The 22198-nt window shown below is 54.6% G+C and overlaps 1 protein-coding gene across 8 annotated transcripts; it reads right to left on the reverse strand.

Annotated features, from left to right (window-relative positions):
* Positions 1 to 1392: 1392 nt before the first annotated feature.
* CSF1 (colony stimulating factor 1) lies at positions 1393 to 21892 on the reverse strand. Of its 8 annotated transcripts, none has more exons than XM_063798646.1 (10): positions 21838 to 21892; positions 21307 to 21560; positions 17986 to 18108; positions 16670 to 16732; positions 14906 to 15076; positions 10389 to 10536; positions 8210 to 9231; positions 7572 to 7624; positions 7195 to 7250; positions 1393 to 3529 (listed from the first exon to the last, which is right to left on the reverse strand). In XM_063798646.1, the coding sequence occupies exons 2-9, from the start codon at positions 21343 to 21345 to the stop codon at positions 7208 to 7210; spliced, it is 1662 nt and encodes a 553-aa protein (XP_063654716.1). In that variant the 5' UTR covers positions 21346 to 21560; positions 21838 to 21892; the 3' UTR covers positions 1393 to 3529; positions 7195 to 7207. The 8 variants fall into 8 exon arrangements, with proteins under 8 accessions (XP_063654716.1, XP_009428123.1, XP_063654724.1 ...); XM_009429848.4 differs by having other exon boundaries at positions 21741 to 21867; XM_063798654.1 differs by lacking the exon at positions 21838 to 21892 and having other exon boundaries at positions 16670 to 16847; positions 21307 to 21691.
* Between the last annotated feature and the right edge of the window lie 306 nt (positions 21893 to 22198).

Raw genomic sequence — 22198 nt, forward strand, 5'->3', positions numbered from 1 at the left:
TAGCAGTGTCTGCCACTGACCATGGCCTGGTGGGACAGACAGACAAACAGACTCCAAATTCCAAATCTGTAGAAGCACAGGGGAGGAAGGAATTGAACCTGGGTAGGCCTCAGGAGCTTGAGTCAGGCTGGGAAGGCTTCTCAGAGGGGCCTTGAAGGATAAAATGTAAGTTTCTTCAAAAATCTTTTCTGTAGCTCTTTTGATAGAAAGTGAAGAGCCATCTTAAGGGAAATGACAAGGAACAGGGTGGCAGGGGTGAGGGCACAGAAAGGGGTGACTGAGACACCTGAACACCTAGCCCCTGGTCAAATTTGCTTGATGCCAATCTTGGCCCTGTATCCTTGGTCCCTAAGTCCAAGGACCTAATCTTTGGGGTAGCACTGTCCAGTAGAATTTCTGGAATGATGCAAATGTTGTATTTCTGTGCTGTCCAACATGGTAGCCACATGTAGTTACTGAGCCCTTGACATGTGGATAGTATAGGTAAGGAACTGAATGTTTACTTTTATTTCATTCTAATTAATTTAAACTTAAATAGCCACCCTACCTGACAGTGCAGCTCTAGATACTTCTTATCCTGGATCACATTGGAATCACCTGAGATGTCTTTTAAAAGTTCTGACATCTGGTGCCTGAGCCTCACCCCTAAGATTCGATTTTGTTGATCTAGGGTGGGGCTCGGGGATCAGTATTTTTTTTTAAACAATCCAGGTGATTCTCCCGGAAGTCAGTGTTGGGAACCACTAATCCAAAGCTGTCTACCACATCCTCAGGGATGGGGAGGCCCCTCTTGTCATAGCTTTGCCCAGGGTGTATGTTTGGGCCTTCAACTCCTCTGGCCCTGCCTAACACCCCTCTCCCCATGGAAAGCCACACCCTCAGTCTCCTCTCCAGCTCCAGTAGGAAGGTCAAGCCCGAATGAGGGCCCTTACACAGACTCCTGGCTCTCCCCTGCTAACCACACTCACTTCCCAGCCTGGAAACAGAATTCATTCACCTCAGAGTCTGCAAGGACCTAGCCAGCAACCTCTGCCCTGGTCAGCAGGGCTCAGCAGTCAAGGAGCCTTATCCTTGCAGGCCGCCGGGCCCTTGGACAGAGCCCAACCAGCCATTTTCCCAGGCTGGGCTAGGCTGGGCAGGAGCAGGGGCCAGTGACCAGGCCTGATGTTTGGCCACTTTCTGCCCAATACAAGCAGATATGCAGATGAATGTGTTTGGGACAGCAATAATACAGGAGGTTTTGGTAACAAGACTGAAACTTGGAGAGAACCTTCCTCCCCTGTGTTTTGTGGAAAAAGGTTCTCTGAGCTGGGGTTCATCCAGCAACTGCTGCCCACCCACCCTGATGTTTGCCACCCACACCCCAAAAGCAACTTTCCCACGACTCACATGGCAGCTTGTGCACTTCTTTTATTATTAAATATATAAGCAGCTTCCTATCTTTTAAATAGATATTTAAATGACTTTATATAAAATAATTCACCACTTCCAAGTATAAAAACAAAATCTCACAGTGCGTGAGCCAATGTCCTCTCTTGACTTCTCAGAGAACAGAAGGGGTTCCTGAGCAGGTAGCCTGGGGGACACCAGAGGTGGCTCTGGGGCTCCTCCTGCTCTGATGCCACCAAGTGCTCAAAAAGAGCTTCTGCAGTGGGTTGGATTGCTTTTTTGACCTTTAAAATATTATATGTTTAAGGTAGGGGGATGAAGGGGAATGCCTTTTTTTTTTTCTTCCATTTAAAAATATGTGTTTTCTAGCATCAAATATAGAGGCTGTGACTAGAAGGCTAAGCCCCATATGCAAGTTCACTGCCCTTCCCTAAGCTGTCAGCATCAGGACAGGGAAGGTGGGGCCAGCCGACCCTCACTTTCCTGGGCAGGAAGGGAAAGTCACGGGCCCAGCGGCCAGGTAGGGCAGGGTCTCTTAGTGGAGGACAAAGGGCGGCAGGACAGGAGGCACACAGCAGCACAAAGGAACCCAGGGGCAACTGGCAGCCCTGTCGCTCGTTGCCTAGGCCTCAGAGCCACCATCACAGGCTGGCCACGAAGTGGAGGCCCTCCAGGCATTGGAAGCTGAGGCCTGGCTCTCCTGATTGCTCTCCCACCCTGGCTTGCCTGGTTAGAGGTGATGGTAGAGGGGGTGGGTGAGAGTTGGAGGTCATCACTGCCGACCAAGGTCAGGAGGAAAGAAGGGTGAGAAGTGGATGGGAGCTGGATACCATGCAGGTGGGGCTGAGATGCAGCCCAGTCCAGGGCTCCTGACAGGGATAACCTGCTCAGCCCCAGGTTCCTGTCGGCAGCAGGGAAAGGACACTGGGCTGGGGTTTGGGAGTGCAGACCCTCCCCCAACCTCAGGTGCATACCTATATTTCAAAGGCCCATCTTCAGTCAGAGCTCGCCCTGTAGCCTCTCTGTCTGTGCCCTCCCCTCCCTTGCTCTCTCCCACTAGTCCCTTCCCTCTTGGGAATGTCAAAGTGCAAGATGCAGAAACCTGGGCGAACAACACAGCCTAAAGACCGGCTCTGGCTGGCGGCCCAGGAGGTTCTCCCACCCTACTCCACCCCAGGGAGTCAAAGGCCAGGTCAGGAGAAGGTCAGGGCTGAGGGGCTCCCTCAGTCGACTGGTGAGGCCAGCTCAGTGCAGGAGGCTGGGGAGAGGCTGGAGAGTGGAGGACGGACGGATGCTGGCTCATGGATGGACGGGGGCAGGCTGTTCAGCAGGCAGGTACAGTGTTCACAGTGCAATGGCTTCCTTCATGAGGGGAGCCTCTGCTTGGCCTCCTGGAGAAGCTCTGGCAGGTGCTGGAAGGAGGAGGGGCAGAGGCCAGTGCTTGAGCCCCCTCTTGGCATCACTGGCAGGTCAGGCAGGTCCTGAGGGCAGGGCTGGCCTCCCCTCTGCGCCTGGCAACCGGCACAGGGCACTTAGTGAGCCGAGGGTGTAGACCCTTCAGGCTGTCAGTGCAGACCAGCAGGTCCAGAGGCCTCCTCTTCCCGTCTCTCAGGCTGCACACCTTTACGGGAAATCAGGCCGACGCTGTCCCGCCCCACGAACTTCAGGCTCCTCTCTCTGGAGACAGGTCCATGCCTGTCCAGGCTGGGATACCTTGGCACCAGGCAGGCCCTCTGGGTGCAGGGTTCTTTCACTCCTCAGCGTCCACCCTGCTTTCCCACAAACCACAGGCCGGTGGGTCCCTGGCCTGGGTTCCGGCATGGAAGGGAGTGAGAGGAGGGTGCAGCCCCTGAGGGAAGAGGGTCCTGAGCCGGGCTCACCAGCCTTCCTCAAGCACACGGGAGCCTCCAGGGCTCACAATAAATAGTGGCAGCATGGGGAGCATCCTCTGGCCTCTCTCATTCAGTCAAGGGTCTGCGGGTTGAGACAGAGGGGCCCCAACCTGGCTGCTCTGGTCCAGTCCTGGCAGGCAGGAGCTCTGGTGAAGGGCAGACCACATTCCAGGAGGATGGCCAGGGAGGGGTGGTGGTGGACGCCCCATAATGTCTCCTCCCACGGAGAGACTGTTCTGTGCGTCCAGCTGTGGGAGAGAAGGAAAGGCTAGTCAGCAGAGTGGGAATGCGGGGAGGGTCGTTGAGGACATGGATTGGGAGGTGTGGCATTCCTGTGGGCTGCTGGCGGTGCTGCAGGCGGGACTTCCTTTCCTCCCTTCCCTGGCCTTTCCAGACACCACAGAGAGACCAGGCAGCTTTCTCTGGCACCAGTTCAGGCCTCTGGCCAAACTGGCCTCACCTCCTACCTCCTCCTGGGGAATCAGGGCCTCAGTGGAAGATAACGGGGCCCGGGAGAGGTCTGGGCAGGGCTGGGAAGAGGGGTTACTGCTCAAGCAGAGGGCTCTGACAAGGAGCGAAGCGGGCACTTGAATGTCTTTGGACCCCTCCTCAGGCGAGGTCATCTCATTGGCCTTGGTCCAGTGAACAAAGGGTGATTCCTGCTAACACTAGCAAAGAAGAATCTTTCATTTCCACTTCCACAGCATTCAACAGAGGGGCATCACATATGATGTTCAAGACAGTAGGGCAGAGCTAGCTGAAGAGGAACAACTTGGGCCAGAGAGGAAAAGTCTAGAGGCAGTGCCAGGACAAGGAAATTCCCACACTGTCATTTGGCACGCGACCCCTAAGCAACCCAGCCCCTCCTGGATGGGCCGAGGGCCTTGCCTCCCGCATCATCCATGGGAGTCAGGGCCTTGTCCTCTCGCCCTCCACCCCCATCCTTGTCCTCTTGCCCAGCATCCTCAGGACGCTTTGTTCCCAGAGCAGAAATCCCCTGGACCCCATCCAACAGTTTGACTTTGGACCTTGTGTGGAGCCTCCCTCCCTAACATCCATAGGCCCTACTGGGTAAGGAGGGAAGATGGAACCACAGCCTCTGGCTCCCTGCCCATTCCCATGCTCTAGAGGGAAAGAAGGGGAACCATAAACTGGACATGAGCCATGCTGGGTACAGCCAGGCCACAGGCCCAGCTAGGGCCCAGGAGGGGAGAAGGACCCAGTGGGCGAGTTCCAGCCTGCTGCCCCATCTTCTAGCTGCTTAGGGCTGAGGTGCTGGTGTCTGCATTTTCTGTGGCTCTGAGTCCCTATCTCAGTCTCTGCCTCTATGTTTCTCTCTCTCACTTCTCAAATCACAGCAGCAGTCACTCTAGGGGCTGGCACTCAATCTCTCCAAGGCCACTGGTGCCTGGCCTGGAGACCACCTTAGGGCTGGACCTGCCGGGCCAAGTGGGATCTGGATGTAGCCCCTGCCCCGGATTCCCTCTCCAAGTGAAATCTTGAGGCGGAAGAGGAAAGCTTGGGATGGGCCTGAGAATAAGCAAGTGGGGAAAGGAGGGTGGGCATGTAGAGGGGTGGGACAGAGGGCCAAGACCACGGCGAGGGGTTTGGGGACAGGCGACCAGTGGGAAGGGTGTTGTGGCACTGAGCCACCAGCAACCAGTTCTGAGGAGGCCTGGGTCATTTCACAGTCTTGCCAGTGCCCCAGCTGACCCACTCACCCATCTTAGCCCACCCCACTGACAAGGTAGACCCCAGGATTCCAGATATGTTGTTACTGCTGGCTCTTGTCTAAATAGGTTCCTCTGGTTTTGAGCATTTGCCAAATTCCCTCTCTCTCTAGAAGGGGCCCAGACCTGTCACTCCACACGTGGGAGAGCCCTGCGGCACTGGCTTGCACTTGGTAAAGGGTGTGACTGGAAACTTGACTGGGTCACCCCAGCTAGTCAGCCAACCAGCCAATTAGTCAGGCAATCAGCTAGTCAGTTGCTCAATGGGCTCCCAAAGCAACAGCTGGTCAGTTAGGCAGTTACCAAGATAGTTGGTTGGTTAGTCATTCACCCAGCCAGCTGGTCAACCAGTCAGTCAGAGTCAGTCAGTTAGCTGGTTAACTGGTCAGCTAGAGGCTGGTCAGTTAGAGACAGCTGGCCAGGGTCAGTCCGTGAGTCAGCCCTGAAGCCAGTCAGTCAACATTTATTGCATGTTTGGCAAATGTGGAGAGGCCCTCTCTTAGTAGAACCCAGGATGGAAAAAGAAACACAAAAAAAAGTGGAAGACAGTCCCTGCCCTCAAGGGGCTTACAATCTTAGGGATGTGGAATGTACAATACATATAAAATAAGATTTTAAAAAATATGAAAACAACATCCAAATAAGTGCAAATTGATATACTATTAGCCAAATACAAAAGAGCAGGAGGGGCATGACTGAAAAGAGCAGTCAGAAGGTTGTGGAGAAGCCAGGAAGGCTTCCTGATGGGCTGGCTGTGGGCTTGGGTGGGAGGGGGAAGAGGTGGGCCAGCTGGGGTTGGCGTAGGACAGGGGTGAGGAACAATAGGGTCACAGCTACATCAACAACATGGGCAAAGACAACAGCAGGCACTCATCAATGTGCAGGAGGCACAACTGGGAGGGCTACGGAGATGACAGAATTAGGATTTCACACAACTTCAATAGGTTCAGGTGACGGGCAGAAACCAACAAGGTGGCTTTAACAAAGGTGAATATAAACTGCACTTTGGTTAAAAAAGTTAAGTTGTCCAAGTACAGGGTACAGATGGTCTGGCTTGACAGAAGTTTATGGGAAATGGAACTAGGGGTTTTAATAGACCACAAGCTCAACATATGACAACAGTATGATGCAGTTGTTAAGAAAAAACTAATGCAATCTTAATCTGCACAAATAGAAGAATACTGTCCATATCAAGGAAGGTAACAGTCCCACTGTACTCTCTCTGAGCTGGTCAGACAACATCTGGAGTACTGTGTCCGGGGCTGGGCGCCACATTTTCAGAGGGACATTGACAAACGAGTGTGTCCAGGATGGTGAGGGGTCTGAAAACCATATCATATAAGGAACGTTTGAGGGACTTGGCCATACTTAGCTTAGAGAATTCTCAAAGGGGACATGGATACCTGACTTGAAATATCTGAGGGTTTTCATGAGAACAGGAGGGAGGAGCAGTATGGAGGGGGCAGGGAAGCCAGTTTTGCCTCGCATGAGGAAGACGTTTCTCCCAGTCTGACTGGAAGATGGCATGGGCCGTGGCTAGGCAGGGAGCTGTGCTGGATCTGGGAGTGTGTGACAGCCAGCTGGCTGGCTCCCTGTTGGGGACATGGAGAGGGGCAGTCCCTTTGGGGTGGGAACCAGGGCCAAATGATCCCTGAGAGCCCTTCCAAGACTCAGGTTCTATGTCAACATGATCCTAAAAGCAAGGAAGCAGAACTGACCTCAGCTGGGGAGGAGGGTTAACTGGTGCGGGGGTGGCGATCTGGCAAGCAGCTGCTGTCGAAGGGGCTTGGCAGCCAAGCCAAGAATATAGGGCTTGCAGTGGCTGCCACACAGAGCTACTGAAGATTCTCCAGGAGGGTAAAGACCTTATAAAGGCCACATTTGAAAAAGGGGGGGTTTAGTTGCTCTGAGGTCAAAGGTGGCAGCAACACTAGAAGCCCAATGCAGAGGTAATAGTCCCTGGCCTCAGCGGGGGTGGATGGAATGGAGGGGCGGGGGGATAGCTGAGGACCTGGAAAGGAGAGGGTGGCTGGACCTGGCTGGCGATGTATGTAAAGGGAACTGGAGAGAGGCATGGGAGTCAGTGTGGGGGCCTCAGGGGAATTGGTGTCACCAACAGGTGAGCGTGACTGGAAAAGGGTATAGGTAAGTTTTAGGAGTGGAGATCAAAGTCAGAATCTTACCTTAGAATTCCCTCTACACTGGCAGTTCCACCTGTCTGTCATCCTGAGTCAGGGGGCTGCAGGCAGAGCACAGGGCTGGCATTAGACATCATCAGCAGGAGCAGGGGAATAAGGGGACTCCGTAAGTTTACCCCTAAGCCCCAGACATGCTCTAGGCCCTCTCAGATTGAAAAGACCCAGAACTGTCTAACTCTACGGAGAAATCAGGAAAAAGCCCAGATATCTGGGAAAGGACAGAGGCCCTTCTTCTCTCCCCCATCCTGTTCTGCAGCTCCATTTCCTCAGAGCAAGCAGGAGAGCCCCACCACCACAAAGAGGGGAAACAGATCCCAAGCCAGGCCCCCAGTGCCTCCCAGAGCCCCACCTCAAGCTCTCACCTGCCCTCTGGCTGCTCCAAGGGAGAATCCACTCTCTGAGGCTCTTGATGGCTCTGAGGACAGGAAAGAGCATCTCACTGAGGAGCTGGGGGAGTGTGGGGGGGCGGTGGCCCATCCCCAGTAAGGGCTGCCCCAGGTATTTATGAGAGAGTTGCAAGAGTCCTCCCAACTTCCCAAAAGTGGGGATCAGCCAGAGGCCCAAGGGAGATTTGTGAGGTCTCTCTGCTGATGGTGTCCCCTCTCCTCTCCCCACACCCTTGCAGGCTGTTCCCTATGGGTCCTCCTGCCCCAGGCTCTGCAGAGCTTCCAGTGTATGCCTGCCCTGACACGCTCACACAGCACTGCTCTCCTCCTCCAGCTCCCTGCCCGTCTGGATGTCATCCTGCTGTCAGCCCATGAATATTCTCTCCCGCTCCCTTCTGCTCCAGTCCCTTCCCATTGACCTTATAGCTTGAGCCTTCCCAATTCTCGAAGTAATCCTCCATTTCCACCTCTCATCCTCTGTGCTGAGCCAGCCCCTATCTCTCTGTGTCTGAAGAACTCAGGCCGCACCCAAGCTGTCCCCCGACCTGCACCCCCGCCAGGCTCTGCCCCTGCCCTAAGGGACGTGCTCTTCTTCCTCATGGGGATCTACTCACCCGCCGCCTCCACCTGTAGAACAAGAGGCCTCCGACGGCCAGCAAGACCAGGATGACACTGGGCACCAGCAGGTGGAAGACAGACTCCTGGAGCTGCGGGCTGGAGGATCCCTCGGACTGCCTCTCATGGCCTGTGTCAGTCAAAGGAACGGAGTTAAAACGGGGCAGGGGCCTGGCTGCCCCTTCACTTGCTGGTCCTCCTTCTGGCTCTGCGGGGCTCCTCCGATCCCTGGTGCTCCTCCTGCCCTCCAGCTCCCCAAGGGGCAGCACGCTGCCCGAGGAGTGGCTTCTGGAAAGCTGTGGCTGAGCAGAGAGGGTGGAGGGGTTGCTGAGGCCCTGGGGGCGCGGTGATGAGATCCTGGGAGAGCCTGGCTCCGGGGGGTCTCTGAGCAGGGCAGATGGATGGTCTGTCTTCTGGGGGGTGTGATTCCAGTCCTGGCCAGTGGGCCTCACGGGGCCCACCCTGGGCAAGGCGGTACCAGTTACATCTGCCGGCTGTTGGCCCTTTGCTGATGCAGGGAGTGGAGAAGATGCTGAGAGGAAGTTGCTGGGTCTGGCGGGCTCTGTCTGCATGCTGCCCCCTCCTGGCCTGGAGGGGGAAAGCTCTGTCCCTTGGGGTACAGGAATCTCACTGGCCTCTCCAGAGGCTTCTTCTGGGACCCAATTAGTGCCCATTGCAGAGTCAAGAATATCCTCCATCCCGGGGTTGAAGGCCCCAGAGGGGCGAGGCTGTGGTGAGCCACCGATGGTGCTGTCCTTGACAACTGGGGTCTCTGGCGGCTCAAAGCTCTGGCAGGTGCTCCTGGGTGGCCGCTGCTTGGCACTGCCTGGATCCACTGTGTGCAGGGGCTGCTCACCAGGCAAGAGGGAGCTGCCCTCAGTTCCCTCAGAGTCCTCCCAGGTCAAGCCAGCCACAGGGGCCATGGAGGGGGCGAGGGGCTGATGAGGGGAGACAGAGGCCGGGTCACTGCTAGGGATGGCTTTGGGGTACAGGCAGTTGCAATCAGGCTTGGTCACCACATCTGAAAGAACCACAGAGAGAAGGAGAGAGAAAGATGGGGAGGAGATAGAGTCACTAGCCTCCAGCACAGCTTTCCCAGAGTGGGGCGAGAGGGGAATGTGAGTCTGGGGGGCCCTCATCTCCTAGCTCAGCCCTGGGGCTGAGAAGAGGTGGGACTAGAGTGGGTGCTCATGACACAGGGAAGGTGCCATATGCAGGGTCTCATGAGAAGTGACAAAGAGCAGGGTTGAGATGCACACACTGGGGGTTGGGGAGAAGGAAGATAAGAGAACAGCCCATGCAGGGGTTCCCACTGGCCACAGGCCAAGCTAGGGGTGAGCAGCAGTCAGGTCAGGAGGTTGAACGGTTGCCTTCCAGACCAATACAAGACAACTTCAAGCCCCAGAGACACTGGTTTCATGCATAGCCAGGAGCCACACAGCCACAGCCACAGGCAGGAACAGGCTGGGGCTAGAATGCAGCCAAGGCTTGAGGCCTTGGGATTGAAGCAACGAGACTGGACTTGGCCACTGGCAGGTTGCAGGGCCCTAGACCCTGCCTTGGGAAGCAAGGTTGAATGTAGGAGGGCACGTGTGGCACGAGACGCAGAGACGAGGACACGCAGTGTACACATGTATGCAGCTGAGCCAGCCCTGGGAGTTCCAATGATGCTCAGACTTCAAATCCAGCCTTGTCCCTTGAGGAAACACCCAAGGCATCCTGGGGACTTCTGGAGCCAGGGTATCATGGTGATTCGCAGCAGAGCTCCTGGAGCAAGGCCCTCACTCCCAGATGGGTGTCAGCTGTCTCCACAGAACCCCCCACACGTTCAGCCAGCCTGCAGAGCCAGTGGGGAAAGCTTCCATACCTACAGGGCTCCCAAGACAGGCTCCCATTTCCACTCCCTAATCTCAAGGCACCAGCATGATCCTTCTTGACGCTGCCACATGCAGACATATGTAGGTGTGCATGCACACACATGTCAGAAAAGACATGTGCCCAGGACCAGAGGAACGTGAAGCCACATATATACACAGAACAAGCACATTCATGCACACGGGAACACGAGTAGCAGCCAGGCTGCCTCCCCAGGGGTCCCCCCAGCTTCACATCTCACCTCCCAATCCCCATTCCATATGCTACCACCCCCACACACTTGCTGGCCCCTGCCATGCTTACCTTGGCTGGAGCATTCAGCAAAGCTGTTGTTGCAGTTCTTGCTGAAAATATTCCAGTCCTTGTCAAGGAGATTCTTTGTTTCATTAAAGACATTCTTGACCTTCTCCAGCAACTGGAGAGGTGTCTCATAGAAAGTTCGGACGCAGGCCTGGAAGGAGATCAGGGCCCCCTTTTGTGAGCATGACCATTGGCCCCATGTCTCCATCTTATTTGTCAAATTCCCTTGGCCTTTCTCACATCTGTCTTCTTTTTCCCTTTTGTTTCCTCGCTCCCCTTTCCCCTGGTTTGCAGCAGAATGAGTCCTGAGGTTATGAGATATGTCATTTATTCACAGACCCATTCAACATATGTTTATGTGCCAGGCATATGGTAATTACCTGGGAATCATGCAACGAACAAGAGAGAGGTGGTTCCTGGCTGAGTTGGACACTGAGTCCAGCAATCCAGCAGGGACTAAACACATTGTTACAAGTGCAATGAGTCCAATGAATAAGTACTGGGCCATCCGATGGTGTGCAACAAGGGGAACTAAACAAGTGTTCAGGGAGAATTTCCCCAAGGAATCAACTAAAAGATGAGCAAGAGAAACCAGGAAAGAGTTGGGATCCCAGACAGCTGTCCAGGCTGCAAGAACAGACCGTGCAAAAGTCCTGAGGCAAGAAAATGCATGAAAAGCCCGAAGACTAAAAGAAGGCTGGTGTGGCTGCAGCACTACCGTCTAGGAGGAGCGTGGCAAGAGACGCACATGGAGAGAGGTTAGCAAGGGCCAGGTCTTGAGGGCCTCGTGGGCCAAGACCAGAACTTTTAGTTTTGTCCACAGAGCAAAGGGAAAACATCTGAAGGGGTGTTAGGGGTGGGCAGTGGCATGGTAAGAGTTGAGTTTGAGAAAAATCATTGAGCTGTGGTGTGGAGAAGGGAACGGGGCAGCCGCCAGGCATATGGGTCCTTTGCTGGCATTGGTGTGTCTTGGAGGGAGGGCTGAGGAGGTCCCAGCCCTGTCTTCTGTGCTGCTCAAGGGGCCCCGGCTTCCCACACCCACTGGAGCTCTGAGAAGCTGCATTATCCTGGGTCTTCTCCCACCTTTCAAGCTGCTCTGTCTCCTTACCAAGCTCCCCTTCTCCTCCTGATATCCAAATGCTGCCATCCCTCAGGGTTCACTCCCTGGCCCACTTCTCCTTTCACACAAGGCCATGCCATGCATGCTCACAGCTTCATCCAGGGCCTAACTGCCACTGAATCACAGATTCCTTAAACTGAGCTTCACAGGGAAGAAACATGGGCTTTTCTAGGCTGTGAAGTCCTTGAAGGCATCGCCGCATCCCCCTGGCCTATGCACAGTCAGCCCTTAAGAAATGTTTACCAGATAGGCCGGGTGCGGTGGCTCACGCCTGTAATCCCAGCATGTTGGGAGGCCGAGGCAGGCTGATCACGAGGTCAGGAGTTCGAGATCAGCCTGACCAACATGGTGAAACCTTGTCTTTACTAAAAAGACAAAAATTAGCCAGGCATGGTGGCACGTGCCTGTAATCCCAGCTAAAAAGACAAAAATTAGCTGGGCATGGTGGTGCGTGCCTGTAATCCCAGCTACTCGGGAGGCTGAGGCAGGAGAATTGCTTGAACCCGGGAGGCAAAGGTTGCAGTGAGCTGGGATGGCACTACTGCACTCCAGCCTGGGAGACAGAGTGAGACTCCAGCAGTTTACTTGGTCACTGCCACCTAGCTGGTAAGTGATGGAGCTGAGCCCAGTCTTCTCATTCATACGTCTATCTGGTAAACATTTTTTTTTTTTTTTTTTTTTTTGAGATGGAGTCTCACTCTCACTCTCCCTCAGGAGCTCTGAATCCCTCCCACTGTCTTCTCCAGAGACTTGCTGGGAGCTAGCTCCTCCAGCTTCACCCACCCTCTCTCTTGGAGCCTGCCCCTCAGCATTCACACCTGTCTACAAGTGAATATCCAAGGGGGTCATAATCATCAGTGCGACAGCTGCTTAAGATGCAGATTCCTGGGTTCAGTCTTTTATTTATTTATTTATTTATTTATTTATTTATTTTGAGATGGAGTTTCAATCTCGGCTCACTGCAACCTCCGCCACCCTGGTTCAAGCGATTCTACTGCCTCAGCCTCCCGAGTAGCTGGGATTACAGGCATGCGCCACCACCAGCTGCTAATTTTTGTATTTTTAGTAGAGATGGGGTTTCGCCCTGTTGGGCAGGCTGGTCTTGAACTCCTGACCTCAGGTGATCCACTGTCTCGGCCTCCCAAAGTGCCAGGATTAGAGGCATGAACCACCGCGCCCCGCCCTGGAGCCACTCTTAAACCCAGTGTATCAGACTCTCTAGGGGTGTGTCCTAGGAATATGCATTTTCAACACATTCCCCAAGTGATTCTTAGGAATCTTAATGTTGGAAAACCGCAGATTTAATACCTCTCTTATTAAAAATGTTTTCCTGGCCAGGCACAGTAACTCACATTTGTAATCCCAGCACTCTGGGAGGCCAAGGCAGACAGATTGCTTGAGCCTGGGAGTTTGAGACCAGCCTGGGCAACATTGCGAAACCCTATCTCTACAAAAAATAGCTGGGCATAGTGGGGTGTGCCTGTTGTCCCAGCTACTCAGGAGACTGAAGTCAGAGGATCAATTGAGCCTGGGAGGTTGGGCTGCAGTGAGTCGTGATTGCGCCGCTGAACTTCAGCTTGGGTGACAGAATGAGACCCTGTCTCAAAACAACAATGACGACAAAAACAGAACAAAAAGTCCTCCCTCAATTACACACTCCCTCCAGCTACATCTCTTTTCCTGCCCCCATTCGGATCCAAGTTCTTCCACAGTGGTGTCTCTACTTCCTCTCTTTCTATTCACCCTGATCCAGCATGTGTGACACGTTGCCAAATCCAATGGACAATTTTAGCCCTCACGTTGCTTGATTTCTCTACCCTCTTTTATGAATTTCCATCCCTTATCCATCTTGGAATGCAGTGCCTCGACTCTGCACTCTCCCTCTTTTTCTCCCACCTTCAGGCTGCCCCTTGCCAGGTCCCCCGTCCTCTGCTTGCCCTCCAAATGCTGGGTTCCTGGGCCTGCTTCTCTTCTCACAGTGGCAGTGCTGTCCAGTCCCATGGCTTCACAGATAAGCCGAACCCCCATGCCTCATAGTTCTGTGCATTGCCGGTCACACTCAAGACCCGCACACCTAGCTGCCTGCTCAACATCTCCACTCGCCATTTCATGAGCACCTCACGCCTGCTGTGCCCCAGACTGAACTGTCTTCCCTCAAACCTGCTCTGCCCATGGATCATCCCCATTTCAGCATCATTGGAATATCCAGGTGCTCAAGACAAAAACCATCTTTGGCTTTTTCTTTCCCTCAGCTTCTCACATCCACTGCACGTATCAAGTCTTGTTGATTCTGCCCCTAAACCCATGGGAACATGTCCAGTCCACTTGCCTCCACCTTCACTGTCCCACCCTGGTCCAAGCCGCCAATGTGTCTAGCCTGGACTCACACCTTCTGCTGGTCTCCCAGCCTCCATTCCTGCCCCCTGTGGTCTATCCTCCACATAGCAACCAGGTCAGTCTTATAACCTGAGATTAAGCCACATGCCTGTTCACGACAGCTTCCCTCACCCTTAAGACAAAATCCCACATCTCTAAAACCACACGTGATCTGGCTCCTGACTTCTCTCCTCCCCCTCCTTCACTTCCCATGCTCTGGCCATGCTGATAACCCTTTGGGTCCCTGAATGTGCACTTTCCTGTTTGTTTACCTTAGGGCTTTGTGCATAGCTTTTCCTGTTCCAGAATGTTCTTCTAGCCTTACCGCTTTCAACTCTTACTCATCTTTGGAGCTCAAATCAATATTTGCTTACTCAGAAGCCTTTCTTGTCTCTGCTTCCCCAACTCCATGGAAGTCTGAGTTCCCTGTTGCTCTCCTTGAGCCCTTCAGGTTCTTGTTCCCAGCTCACTCCTCCACCTCCTTCGGGTCGTCTTATCCCTGGTTTACTCTTCTCCAGTGCTGTTATTGCCATGCTACATGTTGTATATTTTACTTACATATTTTGTTAACTGTCTCACCACCACTACCATCACCCCCAAATGTAAGTTCCAGGAACGTGGGGATTTTTGTCTGTTTTCATCACAGCTGTTTCCTGGTGTCTAGAACAGTATCTGGTACACAATAGACACACAATAACTGCTTGCTGTTGGAATGAACAGTCCTTATAGTTTGTAATTCTATTTACTGGTGTCATGGTTTGTTTAACAGCTGCCAAGCTCACTTGACTATAAGCTGCATGGGGTGGGACCATGTATTTGTTGCTCATGATGACATCGTCAGGGCCCAGCATGATCCCTCCTGCCTCCTGCCTGGTAAAGGTTGGTGGGATGACAAATAAATGAGAGTGAGCAAGCAATGGCGTGAGGCGAGGTGAGCGAATGTACTCTGTGCCTGTGGATAGAGCGGCGCCTCCACAGCCACCCTCTGCCCTCACTCAGTGCTCCAGGCCTCAGGGCTTCCTACCTTGTCATGCTCTTCATAATCCTTGGTGAAGCAGCTCTTCAGTCTCAAAGAGAGTTCCTGCAGCTGCACAATGGCGATGGCATTGGGGGTGTTATCTCTGAAGCGCATGGTGTCCTCCATTATGTCTTGTACCAGGAGAAATGCCTTCTTAAGGTAGCACACTGGATCTTTCTGAAAAACAGGAACCTGGAGCTTATGGCCTGGCCATTGTGGCCTGGGAACCCCCAACCCCAGGCAGATGGAGGGTTGCAGCTTGCTCTCCCCCTTCCCCCAGGGGAGGGACCACACCATGCCAGCAACGAGGAGAATGCCGCCCTCAGCTTGCCTGTCTTTCTCTCTCTTTGAGATCTAGCGCTACTGGAGACTGGGCTAGAGTGAAGGAAATGTGGATTCTGATTAGAGAGTTCTCTGGGTTTCTGGAATATGAGGCTTTAATCATGATGGATGTATATAGGGAAGGTGGGCTCCAGGGAACCTTCCCCTGCCTTTCTTTCTGTCTTCCTCTTGTCTTGCTTTCACAAATATCTTTTACCATATGGCCCCATCAAATCCTCCAGGACATAGGGGTGCTGAAGACTATCTCATGGTCCAAAGAATAACCTCTGTGTTTTGTCTCCCTAAAGAGATGGTAGTTGCCTTGAAGACCCACTCTGCTTTAGCTCTCTACCCCCAGCATCTAGTCCAGTAGGTTCCTAGCAAATGCTAGTTCAGGCATGAGTGCTAGAGCAAGCGAGTGAGTGAATAAAATACTGAGGCTATTCTTTGGACCATGAGGTGATCTCCAGTCCTAACAGAGGTGCATATGGGTCAGGTGTGTGGAAGCTCAGAGACAGGGGCAACTTCTGGGTATCAAGGCAGTTTTGCATGAGGCATAAAGATGAATAGATGTGGAATAATGATTGGGGGGCAGGTGGAAAGGCATGACAGTCATTGGAAAGAGCTTGTGCAAAGATGGGAGGCAGGAAGAAGCAGGGAATGGGGAGGTGGTATAGAGGCTTGTGTGGTGGAGAATGGCTAGACCTGGTGTAACCCAGACTAGACAACCTTGGCTTTCTTCTGGAGTGATGGGGGCCCTGATGTTTTTGGGAGAGGGAGGTAAAGGCAGCAGGTTGGCGTTTCAGAAAATTTCCCCCGGTGGTAAGACGAGGAGTGAACTAGAAGCAGGGAGACCAGTTAGGAGGCTCTTGAAATTGTCCAAGCAACTGATTGAGGGGTGAAGGTGGGGATGGAGGAGACAGAACCCAGAGATGCTGAGAGACAGAACCAGCAGCACTTGGTGGCTAGTTGGGTGTGGGGCAAGTCCAGGAAGGGCTGGACTGCCTACCTGCCTGCTGGTTGGCCTGGTGAAGAGAAGTGACATCCTTAAGCAAAGCATGTGACCTGGAAGAAGTATTGATTTGCCTCAAGCCCTACAGCCAACCTTCCTGGATTCAAATCAGGCCTCTAGCACCTACTAGCTATGCTCCTTTCACCTCTCTGTGGATAATAAACTGTATTTGTGTACCACATAGTGGTACTGTCAGAACTACATTAGCAAAGTGCTTGGTACCTAGTGAGCGCTTGTTATGTATCAGGCCAGGAGAAGGGAATGGCAGGGGACTTGAGCCCTGGATCCTGGCACCCCAGAGTTGAGCACCCATGGATCCTCACACTCTCACCCTTTCCAGCGGTAGGCATTCTGCCGCTTTCATGCTCCCCCACACACCCCACCCTGGGAGTTGCATGCAGGCTGGTGCATGGATTTTGTAAAAAGCCATCACTCACCAACTGTTCCTGGTCTACAAACTCAAAGGTAATTTGGCACGAGGTCTCCATCTGACTGTCAATCTGTAAGAGAGAGCAGGCCAACGATTGCAGGGTAACCTACAGCTCAACTCAGCCTTCAGCCTTCTTCAAAACAGGGACCTTAGCTTCTGAGTGGACTGGGATTTGAACTTCATCCCTGCCAACCACACGTGGAAAGACAGAGTCAAGTCTAGGAGAAGATCAGTGCCTTCCAGATGCCCAGGGTAAGGCTGTAGAAGAACAAGAAGTCTCTTCTTTCCTTCTACCACCCCACGAAATCTGACAAATGCCCGTTTGTTTTAAGGAAGAGATGTCTATAGAAGAATATAGGATATAATCTTCCCTGGAGGTAGTGAGCACCCTGTCATGGTAGGAATTCAAGCAGAGGCTGGACAAGCTCTGGGGATTGAACACCTGTAGGGGTTGGAGCTGGATGCCCTTAAAGCCCTCTTTAGCCCCAGAGCAGCAGTTCTGGGTTTTAAGCCTCAGAGAATGCTGGGGCTCTTGGTCTACCTTGGATTGCTACAGCAACTACATACAGGAGAAGTAGTGCTGGGGCAAGAGAGGCGGAAGGCACAGCCCACAGGCCCCAAGCTCAGGGCCCTGGAGCTGGCCTTAGCCAGTGATGCCCCACCCTGCCTGGCTGGCCAGAGGGATGGTAAATTCCCACTGAGCAGGACAGCAGCCATGACAGCAAGCTGATTCTGCCTGGCTGGACCACGTATGGGTCTGATTAGAATGAGATACAGGCTCCTTCATGGCCCAGATGAGCAGGCCATCCCAGCCTCAGGGTATGGGCAAGTGCCAGGGAAGTGAGTGTGGAAGGCTGGGAGTTAGGCAAGCGCTTCCCCTCTAAATCTGGGTGGGGCTCTGATGCCAGACTGGCGCCACATATGAGAGTCCAGGAGCTAGATGCAACATCTGGACACAGCAGGCCGCCTGGGCTAGCTTCCCAGAGGAGGCATCCCACTGAGGGACAGCAGACCTCAGAAGCCTTTTCAGAATCAGTGGTTGATGTTCCTGGGCAATCACTAACCCAGGCAAGCAGCTGGAAGCCCACAGCATCCACTGCCTGCAGGGCAGTCAGAGAGGGCTTCAGAGCTGGGGAGACCAGAGGTCCTAACTTTGGGAAGGTTAGTGAAGGGTATCACTGGTGGAGCTAGTGGGAACCACAAGCAATGTCCCGCACTGCCCTATTTTCCTGCCTGCAACTGCTCTCTTTGACCTGCTCCCTGGCTCCTGCCTTCATTTCCCCAGTGGGGAGAAGGTAGAATACAGCATGGCCACACACTCACCAGCTGCTGCAGTGACTGCAGGTGTCCACTCCCAATCATGTGGCTACAGTACTCCGACACCTCCTCGGTGATACTCCTGCTCGCCAGGAGACAGACCAACAACAGCAGGGAGCCCAGCCATGTCTGTGACAGAGAGGGTGTCATTTCTCCCCAGGTCTCACTCTCCCCAGTTATCCCCATGCCCTGCTCAACGCAGAAAAACAAAGGCCTCATATCTACAATGCTACAGGCTCTGCCCCTTACCTGATGATACAGCATCCCTCAAATCCAGCTTTCCCAGGATTTCTAGCAGCCACAGCACAACCTTGTTCTCCCATGAAAACAACCCAGATGTCACCTTCTACAAGAAGCCTTCCCAGATTAAGCCAGCCAAACCTAACTACACATTGAACTAATACTGACACAGATGGTGTGCCTAGCAGCCTAAATTTTAATGACACAAGAAACTCGAGAGCAGGACTTGCATCTACCCATTTTTTTCTGTCTCTGCCACACCAACACTGAGCCAAGCACTCTTTGAATTGCCCTCAAGTTCATGTTCATGCACCGGCTTTCAGATGGCAAGCCAGAGACAGCTCCCCTGGGCCCAGCATTTCCTCCCACCTGGTTCCATGCAGATCTGGCTCTGCCACTGGAAGAACTGTGGGATCAAACTCAGTTTCACTGGAACTCATCCCTTGCCAGAGACATCTTGGAGCCCTGGGTGTGTGTTTCAAAAGGAGCCCAGCTGATTAATCAGAGGCATCAGTGCCAGTAATGGGCCATCCCTTGCCTGGCACCTGCCTATTTGAGCACCATCAGGCTTTGCCTCCAGCCAGCCACCTCTTATCATGGCAGGGAAGTTTTCTGAGACCCCTCTTCTCTCCCAGCACCTACCTGGCCCAGTAGCTGCTCAGCCCCAGAGTGATGGGACTGGCTCCTGATGCCCTGTCTTTCCCCTTCCTTCCTCTCTTCCTTCTCTTCACTGGGGTGTCCTCATCCCTACCCCTGGCCCTAGGTCTCTCCTTCTTCAGCCAAAAGCAGACAGACTCTTGGGCTTTCTTTCTCCAGCTTGAGGTCGCCTCCTGACAGCTCCCAAGCCTCCTGGCGGCTGATGCCCCCAGATTCAGGGAAATGCTGGCAGGGTAGGCTGAGGGTTGACACTATCCTGGACTCTGGGTTTTGCCTCAATAATCCAGATGTTGAGACAAATACTGCAAATAAGTTGCTCACTGGAAAAACACAACGAGGCTATGAAACAGCCCACAACAATGTGCTAATCTACATATCACCAAAAGCCCAAATGCTTGCCAGCTCTTCTGGGGAGGAGAAGGCAGCTCTGGCTGGGTGACCAGGGAGACTGCAGAGAGTAGGGACCTCAGTGAGGCCTTGAAAGATGGGGAGAAGCTGATGGCAGGAGAGGGGTGGGAGCCATGGAGGGAAGAGCCAAAGGATGGTTTAATACCACTCAGCACAGGGACTGTGAGGGTTCTGGCTGATCTGAGGGAGGGAAAGTGTGGAAGAGGGGGACGGCAGTCACGGGGGCTGGGGGGACTTCAGGCTGTGTTGGGGAGGTTGCCCTGGGTGGGAACAATGGCCCAGGTACTCAGAAACCTTAGGTTCAGGAATGATTGGAGGAAACTGGGCCACTAGACGGTGTATCTACCCCAGACTGGCTGCCACTCAAGGTCTGGAGTGAATGGTATGGATGAAAGGGACCGCTCAGGAAGACAACCTCCCTGGAGGAGAGCAAGGTGAGAGCAATGCTTAACCCCAAGGGCTGTCTGGCTTTGATGATATTTGAGGCATCAGTGTGGGGAAAGTGCAGCCACTACATGAGAGGCTGACTTCGAAGGTGGCCAAAGGGGATACCCCTGGACCTGGGGCCTCCATTCTGCCTCAGGAGGATCTGGACAGACAGTGGGGGGTTAACACTCTGGCTTGCATCTGGCTGGGCAGGCTCTCCTCTGACTGCCTCTTCCTCCCACCCCTAGCCCTGGCTTCTGCCTGGGGAGCAGCCCTCAGAAGGAATCTCTGCTGCAGGCTCAGAGATGCTAGGACACCTCAGTCCAGCTGTCCAGCCTCCTCTGCCACCTATCCTATTCCATTTCATCTTCCCCCTCAACAAGGCCTCTGGAGAGACCTGGCAGAACCGGGCCCTTGGACTTCCCCTGTCTAAACACAGCCCCCTTGTCTTTCTCTTCTTTCCTCATGGTCTCCCCTTCAGCCCCGAAGCTTTGCTTTCTGCCTATGGCTAACCCTTCTCCCTTCCCCACTCAACTGTATCTCCTCTCTCTCAGTGAGGCACCTTCTTTCTGTGGACCCACTCTTCCCTTTCTCTCTCACCTCACCTGCAACCCTCTCTCCTCTACCCCCAAATAATTTTCTGCTCTTTTCCCCCCAGGTTTCCTCTCTCATTTTCTTCCAGGACTCCTCAGAAGCAAATCTATTATGAGCCCACTGACTGGTCATGAACAGTGCCACCCTCATTTTCTATGGCTGCATCTGCTACCGCCACAGTTGGGGCAGCGCGTCCCTTAGGCAGTCAGGAGCAGACCCTGCCCCTGGACACAGCTCTGCAACACCAAACCCTCTTTCCATTTTCCTCAAGCACTGCAAACCACCATAAACCACCACAAAGCCCAGAATCTCCCCAACCGATGAAACCAGAATTTGCAAGAAAAAGAGATTCTGAGCTAGCCCCGAGCAGCCCCGGGGGGGGGGGGTGCTGTTTGCCGGCTGTTGCCGTCCCCCACCCCACCCCGCAAACAGCCACCCAAGTCCTCCGTAGCTCCTGCCTGTGGGCTGGAACAAGCAGTGGCTTGCCCCTCTCCGTCCCTCTGCCAGCAAGTCCTTGGCGTTCTATAAGCTGGTTGACCCCCTGAACTTCCCCTGCCCAGAAGCGCCCACTCCCCAGCAGGGCCTTGGAAGCACGTGTGTGGCCGATGAGGAAGGTGCCCACCGGGGAGGGCACACACTCAGCGCACAGCCACTCCGCCCGTGCCTTGGTGGTGGCGGGTAGGGAGAGAGGCAGGGCACCCTGGCTGAGCGGGGGCTCCTGCCTGCAGGTGGCTCAGTGTTCCCCTCCGTGCAATGGGGTGAGCAGCCCTCCGTTTCCCAGGGAAGCCTGGCAGTCCCGGTGCAGCTGCAGGGCCGCCACCGGCCTCCGCCCTGGCGCCAGGGCCCAGTCCGTGCGCAAAGGCGGTTCGTCCGCGGCGGGAACGCAGGGCCAGTGCAGCCGGCGCGCCCAGGCTGTCGGCTCCGAGGGGCCGCTCCCGGCCGCCTGGCCGCCGAGCTCCCGCCCCAGCCAGTCCCGGGCCCAGCGCCGCGGCCGTCGCTTACCGTGGGAGGGCAGCGCCCGGCGGCGCCCGGCGCGGTCATACGGGCAGCTGGGTCCCGGCCGGGCGCGTCGGCCGCCCTCGCTCGCTCGCTCGCTCGCTCGCTGGCTGCTGCGGAGTGGGCGCCCCGGCCGAGGGCCGCGCCGCTGTCCCGGGATGCGGAGAGCGGCTCTGGCGCCGAGAGGACCCAGGCAAACTTTCACTTTCCCTGGGCCGAGCCTCACTGGCCAGCCCTCGGCACAGCCTTTTAAGAGAGGACTGGGGGGCATGTGGTTTATGGGAAATCACCCTGGCCAGGCGCCAGACACACACATACACACACACACACACGCACTGACACAGACACACACACTCCAGAGGCCCACTCAGCCGCCTTCCCCCGCCTCCCCTCCCCCACCCGCCGGCCGGCCAGCCCCGCTCGCGCGTCTTCCTAGTCACCCTCTGTCTTCTGCGCTGCACTTCCAAGCCTTCAGCAAACGAGCGCGGGCTCCACCGCGTCCCCACCCTGCCTTCCCCGCGCCCTCTGCGGACCGACCCTTTCCTTCCGCGCTCTCCAGGCTGATCCAGTGCTAGCGCTCTATGATCGTCCCAAGGGACTTTCCCTCCAGGCCTGAAAATCCCCAAATCTTAGCAGAAAACGGACCGAGAGCAGGGACAAGCACTGGGAAGGGAGGGAAATCCTTTGAAGACGCCCCCACCCCATTCTCGGAGTGCCGAAAGGAGTCCAGTGTTACTTGCTCCCTCGTGGAGCCTGAGTCAGCAGGTTTGCCGGCAGCCCCCTTCTTCCTCTGCAGCCCCCAAGCAGCCCTCCCAGCTTCAAGTCCCATTCTGGGAGGGAGGCCAGCTACCTGGCCAGGAAGGGAGCAGCTGTGTCCTGTGACAGCAAGCTGGGGGGC

Source organism: Pan troglodytes, chromosome 1 (genome assembly GCF_028858775.2).
Source record: "Pan troglodytes isolate AG18354 chromosome 1, NHGRI_mPanTro3-v2.0_pri, whole genome shotgun sequence".
NCBI lineage: Eukaryota > Metazoa > Chordata > Mammalia > Primates > Hominidae > Pan > Pan troglodytes.